Source organism: Diuraphis noxia, unplaced genomic scaffold (genome assembly GCF_037042655.1).
Source record: "Diuraphis noxia isolate RWA-SAM2 unplaced genomic scaffold, SU_Dnox_SAM2 contig0001, whole genome shotgun sequence".
Classification (NCBI taxonomy): domain Eukaryota; kingdom Metazoa; phylum Arthropoda; class Insecta; order Hemiptera; family Aphididae; genus Diuraphis; species Diuraphis noxia.
In genome coordinates, this window is record NW_028301711.1 from 85668349 (window position 1) to 85685591 (window position 17243).

The 17243-nt window shown below is 27.0% G+C and overlaps 1 protein-coding gene across 12 annotated transcripts in view; it reads left to right on the forward strand.

Moving 5' to 3' along the window:
• The window catches only part of Treh (Trehalase), a 117826-nt gene that overhangs the window by 78619 nt on the left and 21964 nt on the right, over positions 1 to 17243 (forward strand). For 5 of the 12 annotated variants that reach the window (XM_089218039.1, XM_089218037.1, XM_089218047.1 and 2 more), the window contains 3 exons: positions 8135 to 8248; positions 14987 to 15769; positions 16035 to 16168. In XM_089218039.1, coding sequence (XP_089074165.1) covers positions 8135 to 8248; positions 14987 to 15769; positions 16035 to 16168 — 1031 coding nt within the window. Of the gene's footprint in view, positions 1 to 7364; positions 8033 to 8134; positions 8675 to 14986; positions 15770 to 16034; positions 16169 to 17243 lie in introns of those variants that run through there. The other 7 variants (XM_089218042.1, XM_089218045.1, XM_089218044.1 and 4 more) reach the window with 5 other exon arrangements.

Genomic DNA, 17243 nt, shown 5'->3' on the forward strand with positions numbered 1-17243 from the left:
AAAATTATTTCATTGCCAAAATTATTTTTTAAGTATTAACTTTCCATTCTATATTTTATGTAAATTTCAGTGTAGGTATTATATTTCACTGACATATATTTTAATGTAGGTTTACTATTATATTAAATGCACCAAAAAGATGAATAAAACAATTTTTACTTGTATTATTAAAATACGCCTCATTTTCGATTATCGATACTCACCTTCTGGCTTTAAAAGGGAATATACATTTTTTATGTCATAGGTGATACATATATAGAATTTCCACGATATTATGTCTAATTTTTTTACAGTTTCCATTGTATTAGAAAAATAAATAGCTTTCTGGTTGAAATATTGCATAAAGGTTCAAGAACTTCACTTAAGACTCATCTGTACATTAATAATGCTGTACATTTTATTAGAGTAAGTAGACTTATACATTATTGTTAACAAATCTCAGGAAAAATCATAAAATATTGATAAGTTTTAACTTTCGAAAACTTGATTATTGATTTTTATTTTTTTTTTATAATATATTATTTGTGATAATCACAAGCTAATAATATTACAATAATCATTTAAAAAAAAAAAAAATGAATTTAATTAAACAACTTCCTTTTATACTGTAATTACATTGTTTTTAGAGATAAATTAATCATTCCCTGATTGTAAAATCATGCATTTAAATATATTCTTTATTTCATCTCATATTGCTGTAATGTAGTTGCAAACTATTCTAAACCTTACTTTCTACACCAGGCTTTCTCCCCCATGTTTTCACACAGAGTTTATATATCCAATATTCTTCTCTTCACATGCTTTTGGATAACATTAATTGAATAACAGTTATAACTTTATAAGATAACTTTTATTCTTTTGTAATTTGTGTTCAACTAGTAAACGCATAATATTATTACGAACAAATAATTATTATTAACGTTACATTATACTTTTGAGTATTTAACGATATTAATTTATTTTTAGTTAGTATAAATTAAAATTATTGTTATAAATAATACCTATGCAGTAATTTACTATGTTATTAGTTGTAAGTTTTTATAATGGGTGGTTTATAACAATTAGAAATAGGTAGGTATTGTATAATATATGACATAAAAAGTGTGATTTAATGTTAGAATAAAAATTAATGTATTCTATTTTATATTTTTTAATTGTATTTGTACTATGAGCATTGAAATCAACTTAATCTTTAAATAATCAAAAATACCAATAATATTTATTGCATTTTATGTTTCTTATCTGAACATTTTGAAACGGTTGTATAATAATAATTTATTTACTCAGGTTTAATAATGACTTAATTATTTCAGTTATTAAATCATGATTTATTTTAAAATAAAATTATAAAAATTAAAGAAGTAAATAATACACAGTTTGTAACATTGAATATATCAGGTCATTTACCAGATGATTTTTAATAATTAAATAATTAAATCGTTTTTAATGAATCTTGCCATTCAAGTTTTATCATATGGTTTTTTGATCATCCTCAATTAAAATCATCTTTTAGAAAAAATATTTCTTTGTGTAGTATAGAATTATAATTTTTCTATTGCTTAGTATACTATTACAATATATTATTAATGTGCTACTTTAAAATCGTAATCAATAATTTTCCTTCTACAAATAGGCACTAAATTGTACTGTTAATTGTTATAAAGTGTTAGCTGTTTTTAAGGTAAATTTTGTCTGGTATATTTGACACGGCTTAATAGTTTTGTTCAAATTTAATTCTCGTTGACCAATTTAACATGCATATTTTAAAATGAAATTATGTAAGATGTCTTATTATAAATAATGTACAATATTACTGTAGGTACCTAAAACTCTAACCGGGTTTTTATAAGTTATACCTAAAGTGACGTCACTCTTAATTTATGCTTTTGGATTTAAAATTGTTTGTATGTATATTTCTCTACGGTAAACGAAATTGCTTTTATTATTTTCTATTAGCCTTGGTAATATTTCCTTTAGGCCTCTAAGACTGCAAAAATATCAAGGTCTAATTGGTTAAATACTCATGGTTTTCAATCTCGTGTTTTGAAATTTACGTATGTTCATTTTACAAATTCGAATATTACAGTGATATTAAATCATTTTATATTTGATTTGCATCATTTTTACTATAATTATTGTATTAAAAAGTTAGAAATATAAATTAAACGTTAAGTGACTAAAACCTAACTTTAACAAAATATTATTATTATTCTAACTAACCTATTTTAGTTTAAACATTTTTTCTCAAAATGCAACAAATAAATTACTCCAACAATGTATATTAATAAAATAATAAATAATAATTGTAGGTATCTATAATAACATCGTAATTATTACATACCTTTTATGTCAAATTGTATTAGAAAAATTTTTATTAATTATACACATACCTAGGTATAACATATATATTTTAAGGAAGCCTTATGAAAACAGTGATCCTATCATTTCGGTTCTAAACGAAAAAAGGTGTAATATAGTATGTCAACAATTAAATAGCATATAATATTTTATTTCTCAATATTTTTTTTTTTATTATTATCATTTATATATTTTTGCTGAATAGTAGAGTACTAAAAAACTTTCATAACATTATATAGGTCACACGGCAGCATGGTTAAAAATGTATGGAGTGATGAAATTTGGATAGTTCTTAAATTTTTTATCTATCAATAAGATAGTAACTAAATAGAAAAAAAATATATATAGATAATATTTTAGTGGTGAACATTCAAAATTGATATAGGTAGTGTTTGTTTAAATAGGTATATATATATAGGTATGTATGCATGATATTAAATACATTTGTATTTCTATAAATATTCTAATTTCAAAACATTGTCCATATGACATGATGTAAATATGATTATTTTAAGATTCGTCGTAATGGTTTTGTTTGTATCAATACAAATTTGATTTTAAATATATAGGTATATGTGTTAAATTACATGGATATTTTTTATTACTTTTATAGTTTGACATTCGTTTTTCTCGCATATAAAATATATTAAATATTTCCTAAATAACATGTATTATACAACGCTCATAAACTAAACTTTACCAAAACATAACATTAGTGGCTCTTATTTCAAGTCACTGGCTTAATAAAAAATATTAATTATATATACCTATATAAATAAGTAATTCAAATTGATGCTTAAATAATTAGAAATCTTAAGAAGCTAATATAATTACATAGGTACATCAAATTCTTTATTATCTTCAATATTTCCGTCGTGGATTTTCTATTTTATGTTTTTCAGTCACATCATTTATAAATGTAAATTTTTTCCAAATAATTATTCTAAACACTCGTCATCCATTATTAGAAGTGACTAAGTATGTCTTAGAGTCAATATTGAACTGATTAATTTTATTTTACGAGTACACTATATATAAAGTAATACGACGGTGACGAAATGAATTATTACAATAGGTATAGTTTTCGAATATTTTCATTTTAAGTCTTTCTCTAAAGAAAAAAAATGTTTGATTAATTATTGGAGAAAATGTAGTTTAAAATTCGTAGATTTTATCCTTGGACCATTATTTTTAATTTATCTGAGGTTGATTCAAAGCAATTACTTTGTAGGCCAAGTTCAAAAAACCTCAAAATATGTTTCAAGTATGCATGGCATGTATAAGAAACTCATGGCTATGTCATATTTTATAATACTCTCAATTGATAAATTGGAACTTAGTAAATATATTTTTAGATAGAGTTATTAACTATCGAATAATTAAAGCAAAATCAAAAACAATTTCTATTTTGTATTAGGTACTTTGTTGTCTTGTGGAACTTATAAATAAATATGATGAGTAAATATTTGTTTTCATAATTAATAAATATTATCAAATTGTGTGTGTAACCTGTTGGCTATTGGTTTTAGTATTACAAATTTTATTAGATTTAATCATGCATATGATACATATATACATAGATGGGCAGTCGTGACCAAATTTCATCATGTGTTTATGGTAAAATAGAAGTATTTTCTGATATCTTCTGACTCTATCTATGGGTAATCGTCTCAAATAATTTTGTATGCACAGACACTAATATAGTTGGATTACTTAAAATATATATATATATCTGTAGGCTAAATCATAGATATATAAAAAAATAAAAACATCGACGTACATATTATAATTTAAATTTTTAAAATAAAAATAAAAAATTATTTGCCTACGTCTATATAAAAACGTGTATGTGTCCCTAATTATTTCATGAAATATAATTATTTTTAAACAAGAGTTTTTTAGATTAAATTTACACAAATAAAATAGGACGAATTAATAGATATTAGATAAGTAATATACATTTTCGTGAAATCACGAACTCCGGGTTTTACTGTTTCTTATAAATCAAACGATTACCATTAGCTGTAATACTTATCCATTAGGTTTTTGTCAGAATTTCCATTTAATAGCGTGAAATCGCCTAATATATTGTTAATGATACAACTGTAATTTTGCACAGGCGTTTAGAAGAGTCGCGAGAAATCCTCTCATATTTGTTATGAGATCGAGAAACTATTCTGTAGCGATGAATTTTTTTCCTGAAAAACATACCAGAAATAATTTATAATGATCACAACAACGATACAATTTGAACGTCTTAAGACTTACACATTTTTCCGGAAATGGGATTCACATTGAATCCAAATTATTTTATTCTGTTATGTTTTATAACATATAAAACGTAAAAAAGCGGGTAAGTGGGTATCGCTTTGCTGTACATTGAGAGTGGGGTGGACCTCTGACTAGGGTAGGTTAAATTTGAATGCAATGATAGGTATCATTGTATACGAAAAACGATTCTGAACGGAGACGGTTTATCTGTCTAGGATATAATATAGATTATTAAAAATTTTCAAATCTTGGATTTAAAAAGAAAAAATTTTATGCATTTCTAGCTTAAAATAATTTACAAATTATCATGATTTTTACGTATGTTGTCATAATTCAAACTTTGAATGCTTATAAAAAAAAATTATGACTATTAATTTCTTTTATTTTTCAACTGCTATTTTAAAAATATATTATGAGTCTTGTATTAAATTTTCAAATCTTAGAATTAAAAAGAAAAACTTTTATGAATTTCAATCTAAGATAATTTGAACATTGGCGTAATTTTTATGTATTTAGTCAAAATTTGAACTGTAAATGCTTATAAAAAAAATTTGTGATTTTATATTTTTTTTATTTTTCAACTGCTATCGTAAAAATATGTTAGGAGCCTTGTATTAATTTTTCAAATCTTAGATATAAAAGGAAAATACTTAATGAATTTCTAGTTTAAAATAATTTGAGAATTTTCGTGATTTTTACATATTTTGTCAAAATTCAAACTTTGAATACTTTAAAAAAAAATTAGGCATATATATTTCTTTTATTTTTCAACTAGGTACTATTGTAAAAATATGTTAGGAAGCTAGTATTTAATTTTCAAATCTTAGATCTAAAAAGAAAAACTTTTACATTGCCGTAATTTTTACGTATTAAGTCAATATTTGAACTTCATATGCTAATAAAAAAAAATTGTGCCTATGTATTTTTATAATTTTTTAATCACTTTAAGAATAACTTATGAGGAATTTTGTGTTAAATTTTCAAGTATTTTGATAGGGCCAAAAAATTTTATCGACACTTCAAAAAAAAATTTTCAGAAAAATTGAAAATTTCAGTTGTCTATAAATACCTAAAAAAAAAGTCAAAATATTTTGAAAATTAAATCATGTAAATAAAATGCCAATATAAATAACTGGTAAAATTTTCAAGTATCTATGACTTATACTTTTTGAATAATAATAAATGTTTAAAATCGTTTGAGGATAAATCGTTATCGTTACGCTTTTTCGTAAAAATTTAAAATTCAAACAAATTTAAAATTTTTCCTATAACGATGCTTCGAGTTTTCTCTATAGCTATTTGAAGGAAAACTTATGGAAAACTTATTGTTGTATTTTTAATCCTTAGTTATGAATACAAAAAATGTTATGATTTTTAAACTTCAAAATTACTTGCAAATTTTCGCGTTTTTGACAGATTTCGTAACAATTTGAACTATAAACGCTTATAAAAAAAAATTGTGACTAACGATTTTTAATTTTTTTTAGCTGAAATAAGAACAACTCATAAGGAACCTTGTATAAAATTTTCAAGTTTTTTTGGTCGTCCAACATTTTTTTACCGACACTTCAAAAAAAAATTCTCAAAAAAATCGAAAATTTCAGTGGTCTATAAATAACTCAAAAAAAGTTAAACATTTTTGAAAATTAAACTGTATATAGATAACACTAACATAAACATTTGGTGAAAATTTCAAGTATTTACAATGATTAGTTTTTGAATTACAACCATTTAAAAAAATCGATTTGGTCGAAAACTGGTTTTGCGTAAAAATTCCCGTTTTTCTCTTATTTTTTTTTTGTTTTTCTCGATTTTTTTGAAAACTGTTGGAAAATATTTACTTTTGACCTCTATAATGCACCAAGGATATTCACTTTTACATCAGAAACCACCCCCAAAGTTTGAAATTGAAGCATTATTTCGACTAGTTATGCTGTACACAGACAAAAAAAAAACACACATTGTAAAATCAATACATTCATCACTTCGTTCAGAATCTAAAACAAATGTCGTTTGGTTCTAGCGGTAATAAGTAAATAATTACAATAGTTTATTGGAGTCGGTCGCTAGCAATAAAATATAAAATGTGTAGATAAATTAATAATTGAATAAAGGTTATCTAGAGCCTACGCAATCCAAATAATATGGTTATTAACTAAAATTATAGCAGTTTTATAATTTTGAAATTGTCCACAAATATAATTCTGTCGACTTTGTAATATTTATTGTAAATTGTAATAATAGGTGACGTCCAACTGCACTAATGCTATCAACGTGGTCTGTGATGTTTCAGATCCGATTGTATATGTGTATTTCTTATTGGTTATTAATTTATTATATTAATACTACTTCTATTATGATCTAAGATATTATAATATTATATTATACCAATAATTACACGTTTCGCATTTTCTAGTCGATGACGAAGATATTAATATTACCTACATTATCACCGGGAAGTCGAAATTTTTGACTAAACAATAAAATGACCGTAATAAAATATAATAAACAATAATTTATAGCTTTATAATAATCGCATATTGCAGAAAAGTATACCGCGTGCGTGCGAGTGAGTGAGTGTCGAGTGTGTTGCGTGCGCGAGCTGCGTTTTTGCGTGTGTGCGCGCGCGATTACAATCTCCCTCTAATTTATGCAATGGCAATAATAATTCGCGACGTTGACGGCGGTAGTAGGGATATTTAGTGAACCAAGGCAGAACGGCACGGCGGTGGCGGTGGACTCGGCTGTCAGTGCCGATTCTGTGGAGTGTCTGCGCCAACCGAAAAAAAGCACAGGTCCACACACGCAGACGAGAAACACGAATAATAAAAAAAAATTCAGTATAATCATACACGCACAAACGAATAATTTTTGCGAGTGTGTCGTCGAGTAGTTGACGAAGACGACGACTTAGCCACTACGCTACATCACATTACAGCGACGACGACGCCGCCGAGATCGTGTCCCTGTGCTCGCGGGTGTCTGAAAATTGAATAATAATAATATCAATTATTATTATTTATTTTTTTATTCTCTGCTTGTGTGTGATTTCTTTGCGTGTTTCAAAGTGTGGTGTCGCGTGCGTACGTGGTTCCTCAATCCGTTTCGGTGGCCGCGGACGACCACAGCAGACGGACGCACGAATATCGAGAATTTTTAATAATATTGTCGTAAATTGTATAATTTATTTTTTGTTTTTTGAAATACATACGCGTGTTTATGTGTATATTTATAAATAGACACATATATTTTTACACCACGTATGAGTTCATTGTAAACATAGATTAAATTCGTCGTGTACCCATATATCAAGTCACGATCGGACGAAAAAATATCATATCGCAGAGAAGATATTACAACTATATATTATAATAGTACCTACTGTTTTTATTATTAATTTTATGTAATAATTTTTTTACACATATATATAATATATAATATTGTATATGAGTTTATTTTGTTTAAATACACACGTCTAATATAAAACACTCCGCTCTTTTTCCAGGACTCGAATACAGCCACTGAGCCTCCGCCGCATTACCAAACTGAAGACACTAGTCAACACTACTGGAACGATAGGTGGCAAATCAGCAGCAGCGTCAAAGATTGTTACAAGGAAGTAAGCTCTCGACAAAACACACACATTTTCATCCCCGTTGGTTTCAAGAATCTAACTATAACTTATCGAGGCCAAAAATATATACTTTAATTTATTATAAAAAGATAATGATAAATCACAATAATTTATAAAAATTACAAGTCTTCGTTTTGCTGGGAAAATAAGCTTGATCTGTGATAGTGTTATTTTTTATTTAAATACTGTTTTTAATTATCATTATTATTGCGATCACAAATAGTGTTTATCGTTTTTATTTTTTATTTCGCTTCTTAAAGTTATTGAGAAAACAACTAATAAAATGCCTCAAAGTGCGGGCGTACTTACAAACTCTGTTATGATAACTTTAATCCTACTGATCAGCTCCTTGTGTGGATGTTGGAGTACTGATGCGGATCAACATGTTGCTTCGTCTCCCACATGTGACAGGTAAGATAGGTCTCAAATTGCATTTTTATTATCTTCCATTAATTGCATCCATTTGGTACAGATAATTTAATATTATTGCTTTAATTAGTGTACACTATAAATTGCTAACATATTGAACTTAAAAATGATGATGCCCAAATTATCTCTTAGCTTCATATTAATATTCTAAAAATAAAACTCGCCGTTTATAAATTTGGAGGATAATAATGTTGATTGGCCTTCCTTGCGCGAGTTATTTAATATTCCATATCTCGTTTGTGCTCCTATTCTCGTTATACTCTATTTCATAATCATAATTAAATAATTTGGTAATTAAATGTCCCAAATTCTTAAATTTAATCTTAGATTCATCTATATCCACATGAGTATTTTACGGTTACAATATTTATAAAAGTAAAACAACATATTATAGGACATGGGTATAATATTTACAAATAACAGTTGTAACTAAAATTCGTTAATTTAGTAATAATTATAAAAATAATTCTAATTTGTCAATCTCAATTTAGTTCCTACATAATGCTATATAGTGTAATTTGCATATCATACATTTTCTCCTTAATCCTTTAATATCTGGCGTTTCATTGCTTATTTTTATTTTAAGATTATTATACCTAAGTATATAACAGGTAAACGCCATATTGCATAATTTCTTTCTTTTTCTTTGATAAGGCTAAAAACAACATTATTAGTTAAAGTGGTAAATTAAATAAAAAAATTCAGTCAATCTCGCCGAATAAATTTTTATATATAACTAACGAGTTGGCCTGTTTATCCCCTCCGGGACATCCCGGGACGCCCTGTCTGGTAACTTTAAGTTGTTTTTTTTTTTACTTCTCCTTTCTAGGCGATCTCTGCCTATACATTATAACTTGTTTAATACGAACCAGCTCCCGCATTGAATTAAAATATTAATTCAAGGTTTGTATATGATATTTATCTTGGCCGTCACTTGTTTTTAGTGTACATTTTAATTTCAATTCGAAAATTATACATTAACGTATTGCAAACACGTTCTCAGAGAATTCTATACAATGTGGTCGTTTTTTATATACTTATACACGATTTTTAGAAGATAACTAAAATTATTATTTTTTTCTTCAAAGAATTCCCAATAATTTTTGGTGGTACTTATAGTATACCTATTTTAAGATGAATTCGTACTTAATCTGCTTTCCTTGTTGTCAAATCACGTACATAGAACTCGTTTTACTTCTGACGTCACCACGTAATGTACAAAGCTAGACAATAAAATTATCTAAAATTAATCTCATGTCATTAAAATGTAGAGTAATTATTATTCCGTGTTTTGTTTTGTAGTTTCTATTTTGGCATTTATATTGATTGTACCACGTTTTTATTTCTTTAGTTACTATATGAAATATTTTAACATTATTATTTATATTATTATTATTTCCGTAGCTTACATAACATACATTTTATTATTTCCACCCAAGTCTCAACAGATAATGTCTCAATAGACGCATGATGTATGAAAAAAAAAATGTCATTATATTGTATTATACTAACAATATCAGAAAAAATCTAATCACGTTTTTAGTCATCTCGTATATCGACATATCATAAACTTATGTTAATAGTATTTGATGAAAATTAGTTATAAAAAATTTGATAGGTGGGGTATAAGCATACGGATCTTGTGCAGTTTTGGTGAATTTTTAAAACTTTGATTTCCCTGGTAAGTGGTAGGTATATTTGTTGTTTGTTAGTTATCAATGTAAATTCATTGAATTTTAATCGTAAAAATTAAACTAAACTTTTATAATTTTATAAGGCTTATTGAAGAATTTTGTGACAAAATTACTTATTTCTTTTACGAGATTATTTCGATTTTGTGGCGTGATTTCAGGTCCCATCTATTTATACCGTTTTGCTTTTTTTTCATACTCATGTTCACAAATATTTTGGCAAGATTACAAAGATTTACCCTAGTGTCAGTAGATTTTTCTCTCAATCTTATGTCATTCAAACTTCCCGCGCCCTGCTACATTAAAAAAAAACCTAACTAGCCGGTACATTTACATTTACAATACAAGCAGTCCCTATTTAGTATTTATACGACGACAATGATGTGCTCTTGCTTATTATCAAAAAATAACTACAATAAGAATTTACCGACCATCATCGAAAACTTTGAAAAAAAAAGTATTAAAAGCGACCGTTTACTTTACAGTTCGTGTTCTACAATTTCCATACAAGAATTCTCGAATTTCGGGGTCTTGGACGTGCGACAAAATATGAAAGCATATATTATCAGAATAGCATATTAAGCTAAAACAAAAATATTTATTATTACGCCAGTCATCCATACGTGTGGTATTTATCAATACAATGATATGGCTTTATGGATAATAATAATTTTTACCTTTTCTCTCTCTCCATCATTCTCTAAATTCAATTTAACACCGGTGAATAGTCGCACAGCGTAGTACTATTTGAAAGTGAATTGTGTAGGTCAAATTATTCGAAATCGGTTCCATTGATTAGTGTTTGGTCTATTAGTTCCAGCGATCATAATAAGTTACGTTTATGACTGGCTTATTGTTATTATTAGGCACTATTAATCGTATAATATAATACAAATTCTACAACACTATCTATGGCTATATTATATGCATTATTTACCTGCGCGTGCCAGTGATTTGTTTTAAAATCTGCGCACGGTTATCGTTCGATATGCCTAGTATATTTACATGGGTGTACATAACATATTATTATTGTTATTATCATCTACATGCCTATGTTATAATAACAATAATTGTCATTGGCTTCGCGATGCGTTCTTCCAGAATATAATAGTACATAATATATATATATATATATATTTGATCTCTGGCGTTTGTTATTTTACGTTATTTTCGTTTCACGGACCTAGGATGTAGGTCATAAAAAAAAAAAATAATAATAATTGCGTGTGTACACATTATATTCCTATGTACTGTTATTTATTATTCGTACCTGTGTCTGTATGTGTTTCGTCTTGTGGCGCGCGCGACATAGGTAGTGTCTAACGAAATAGCTGTGTAAGCTGTATATTGGCAACCCGTCAATTACTCTGTATGTGTGTGTATGATAGAGAAAGACTGAGAGACCAGAGTTACATATGGCTGCTCGCCGCCATCGTCGTCGATAGGCAACACTGTTCTAATCGGTGTCAATGTCAATCAAATCCGTCTTTATTTACCTGTTCTTCAGTTATCAGTTAAATGCACTATCTAGTGGAAATATAATAAGAAATAGAAAAATCGTTATAGAAGTTTCCGAATCGGTACAATTATACATGCAATTATATAATATAAACAATCCATTTTGTAGACAGAGCCACTATCGTATGGTATAGAGTATTGCGAGTGTCTACTATTATAATATAACATATAACATAATATAAATATACCTACAATATACAAAGTTGCTATGTGGTAAATTATAAAATCGTTACAATGCTTAAACTGCACAAATTGCTTTATTGGATACGCGTGCACACTCACGTCGTTTATATTTCAATAGTATATATCATTACGTCATTACCATCCCCATCGCGAGCGTGACGTGACCTTACGTACATCCTTTATGCATAACCCGTGTAGCAGACGAACCATATTATTATGTAATACTACAGCACACCTAGTGCCAATTTGTTGTTGTAAGCTTTTTCTTATTATTATCACTATTATTATTTTATTAACAAAATTCATATAACATCATAAGTGTCACTTAAGTATGTTCAAGCAACTGAGCGGTACGAGAAGTACGTAAAATATAGATTATAGGTGCTAATTTGAAGAGTACATTTCGCATTATGTTTATACGTAGAACAGTTATCGTTACTCAAATTAAGGTCATACAATTTCCAAAATGAATTTCTTATAATAATTGGCAGTGGATATCAAAATTGTACAGTATACCGCGATCGACCATTCCATTTACATGAAAATACGTAGTGATGTGTCAAGGTTACTTCAGATCCATGACTAGGAGATGTGCATAGAAAAAGAAATAATGAATTATATTTTCGTGGTAATTGAAAACTCGTAATTATATCTAAGACAAAAGAATAATATCTTATAAATTCACATTATATAATTAATCTTAGTTTTCTTATTCGGCCAAAAAAATGGAAATAAATTGTACCTATATCACTCATTTAGTATTGTGAGCTACAGTACGATCATTATATCATTAAGAAATGAAAAGTTTATTACGATATTTGAAATGAATACATTTCTTTCAATTATGCGTAAATATTCAACATATAAATATTATTTTAAGAATGGAAAATAAATAATAGATTTAAGTGTTTACGCTATAGTTCACAACCGTTTTTCACTATATTGAATCATAACGTTATTCGAATTTATTATTTTATTATATTATGCACATAAAAATGATTATGAATCTTTAATACAAATAGTATCCTTCAATTTGTGTTCAGTTAAATAATTCTTGCTAGTTTATTTACTGAAGTACTTAATTGTACTTACTTATCATGGTTGTAGGTACCTATTTTTTTTTCATGTATCATAGCGTATTACTTACTCTTCTAACTTTTCTTAATGATACAAGTCATTAAGTGTGACTGTTTGTACATTTTTACTTTCATTTAATACGATTTAAGAATTGCTTTTCTCAAGGTAGTAGTCACAAATGTTTTGCTAAAAATTGAATGGATTTATCAGATAATTTGACTTTTTCGGCAAGGTGTTGCTTTATTTGCCCCTCTAGTCACTACTGTACTGCTTTCGCACTAAATTGTGCATCAAAACTTTATTATGTTGTTTTTATGTATATGCATTTTAATTATAAATATTTAAAAAATAAAATACTCTAAAGATTAGATCAAGCTTGTAAATATATATTATTTTGCATGCAATTTATTTTATTTCATCAAAGCTAATGTAAATTAGTAAATTATTGTTTAAATCTAGATTATAGATCTGATTATATGATTTATCTATAGATTATCTATTTATATATTGTGCAATGAAAATATATTTCCATATATCTAATTAAACATTGGTTTTGGTTAAATGGTAGGTACTAAGAATATTCATTTTCGAGTTTCAATTACATAAAAGTTAGCGGAAGACTTGATTTCTTTTATCGTTAATATTTTAATTGTATAAATTATTGGAATTTTTCGCATCAAATGATCAGTTTATCAATGATATTCTGATTTTAAAGTCACATTGGCTTTAATTTTATTGACAAATTGTAGGCGCCTGTTTAAAGTTTAACGTTATTTCGTAGGTATAATTAAAAAAATTATTGATCATCTATTATTGGGTAGATACAAAAAAAGAATTACTCATACCTAATCAGTTTTAATATTTGTCCCTATTTTTTTAATTTTATTATAATACAGAATATTTTATTGAAATCTTATCGAGTTTTAACTATATTTGCCCTTTCTTTAAACTTTCAAAGTCTAAATTAGTATTTTATTGACGAAATGTATTGAATGGCGGGTAATTGTTATTGTGTTATTATAAATGTATTCTACTATTATTTTTGCACCTAAAAACATCTTGAATTCAGAATTTAAATTAAGTACCTACTACCTACTTGATGTATTATGTTTAATAAATCACATACTATAATACTGTTATTACCTGAAAGCTCTCTGAATGAATATATAATAAAGCATGGTGTAATAATTTGAATTTGAAAGGTGTATTAAAGTAAAATAATTTCTACATTACTCAGAGTTTTTAACTCATAAACTTAAATGATGATAGAAATAATTATTATTCGTATTACGAAATAAATGTACAACAATTATTAATGTTAGTCATGTCAAAAAACTTGTATATTTATTTACTCAATAGTAAAGACCAAATAATACTTTATTGAGTTCCTTTTTTGTTAAATCAAATTGTATTTTAACCATTTTTTCATTGAATATAGTATATTTTTGATAAAGTATACTTTGTTTTGGTTTAAATTAATTAGATACTTTATCGATTCTCCTTACTTTTATGCAAGGACGTGTATAAATTTTCACGCATTTATCAGTTGTCAAAATCATCTACTAAAATGAAAAGTGTAACGAAACTTTCAATGACGCATGTCCTTGTATTTATAGTTTATGATTGGTACCTACCTTAAAAATCAAACTTTAAGAAGGATTATCCAAAAAATCATACATAGTTATAATAAATAAAAGTAGTTAGTTTGAAAAAGATCATATGAATTTAGTTAAAACGAATGTTATTAAGTTACAATGGACAGTAGTAGATTTATTTAAAACATTTAAATTTAATTTTGTGTGCAATTAATATGTTTTTATTTCAGTAATATTTACTGTTATGGACCATTGCTGCATGCGATTCAAATGTCTAGCATATTCCCAGATTCAAAAACGTTTGTTGACATGAAAATGAAATATTCGCCAAATGAGACTATGAGCATATTCTTGGATATGATGAAAAGAACGGGACAAAGGCCATCAAAATTAGAACTGGAGATGTTTCTCAACGAAACATTCGAAAAAGAAGGTAGTGAATTCGAAATTTGGGATCCCTCTGATTGGAAGCCAGAGCCCAAATTTATTGGTGATATTAAGGACTCAAATTTCCAAGAATGGGCTAGAGGCTTGCACTTGTTATGGAAACTTCTCGGTAAAAAAATTAAAGATGATGTACGTTTACATCCCGACCATTATTCAATCATCTATGTTCCGTATCCTGTTATTGTACCTGGTGGCCGATTCCGTGAATTTTACTATTGGGATTCGTACTGGATTATTAGAGGTCTGCTACTATCTGAAATGTATACTACCGTAAAAGGAATGCTTAGCAACTTTTTATCGATTATTAACACCTACGGTCATATTCCAAACGGGGGTAGAGTTTATTATGCAATGCGGTCTCAGCCCCCCATGCTGGTACCAATGATGAAAAGTTACATCGAGGCTACAAATGACACAACTTTCCTTAAAGAAAATGTAGATATACTGGAAAAAGAATTCAGCTATTGGATGTTAAATCATACAGTAGACATAGAAAAAGATGGAAAAGTATACACATTGGCCAGATATAAAGATTCGTCAACAGGACCCAGGCCCGAATCATACAGGTAATTAAGTTTTGAATTTAATAAAAGTTAACTCAAAATTAATTTATAGTTTTGAAAATATTAATTCGAGTTACAAATTATTTCTGATTGAACATACTATCAACGATGAACTAATAATTTCAAATAATTAAATTTTTCCTATGGCCATATGTGCAATGTGCATCTTTATATTACCCATTTGCCTTCAAATTATAAATATTTACTTAGAATATTATTAGTACCTGCATCTCAAATATTTATTTAATAATATTTTGTATTTTTATAGGGAAGATATCATGAGTGCACAAACACTGAAAACCGATAACGATAAAGAAAACTACTATTCTGAACTAAAAGCCGCTGCGGAGTCTGGGTGGGATTTTTCTAGTAGATGGTTCATACTAAATGGAACAAATAAAGGTAAATAACTGGCTAGTGTTTTATTTATAATTTACAAGATTATTTATACTTCCAAGTTCCAGTAACGCTAAAAATCGTTCACGGTATGTTGTGCTTTCCGTGTTTGCTTAAATATGGGTAAAAATCACATCTACTGTAATAGTTACAACGAAATTTATATCTATGACAATGAAATAAAAGCGCCTAGTCATACGTTTATTTTAAAACAATAGTTTTGAACTCAGTGTACTGACTCTATCTGTACTTAGCACTACCGGATATTTTTTCTTGTATACCTCAAGGTTATATTTTGTATATAGTTTTTCTTTTCTGATTATTTATTTATCATCGTTAATTTTTTCAGAGTAAATTTTTTTATAAAATCATGACTTAGTCAACCATGACCTGTGGTCTCCATTAAGATTCATATCGAGGAACTTTTACTTTTATTAATGTATTACTATTATATGTAGTATAGTTTTCAATTTTTCTACTATAATATAATATATGGGTTTCTATAGGAAATTGTTGTATATATTTTGCCCTATAGAACCTATGCAACGCTTGTGCCGGAAATGTAGTAAATAACAATACCTTATTATTTGCCTATAGTATAAAATCTATTGTTTGAAAAATAAACGCTATATTATTAAATAGTAGTTTAAATTTTAAAAAATCTCAGTTTTATTTTATTTTGTTTTGTTTTGACTTACCTGGTATGGTCATAATAACACTTAACAAACAAATTAACTTTTCTAAAAACACCAGTTTTTTATTACTTTGACGAATATATTTTGTCTACACAAAATAATTTAAATGAATAATTTGTGAAAAAAACATAAGATGTGTTTAATACTCATACAATCATAGTATTATTTCATAATTTTATAGAATTACAAATTCAATTCGAGTCTTCGTGGCTCCTTAAACATATTACTTAATTATTACTACATAATAAATTTGAACCAAACCAGTTAACATAAATCTTTATGTCTTCATAAGATTTTAAATATAGGTGACTTTAATATAATATTAAAATTTCAATTACAATATACTTACAAACTAAATAATACAAATTAAAAATATTTAATCATTA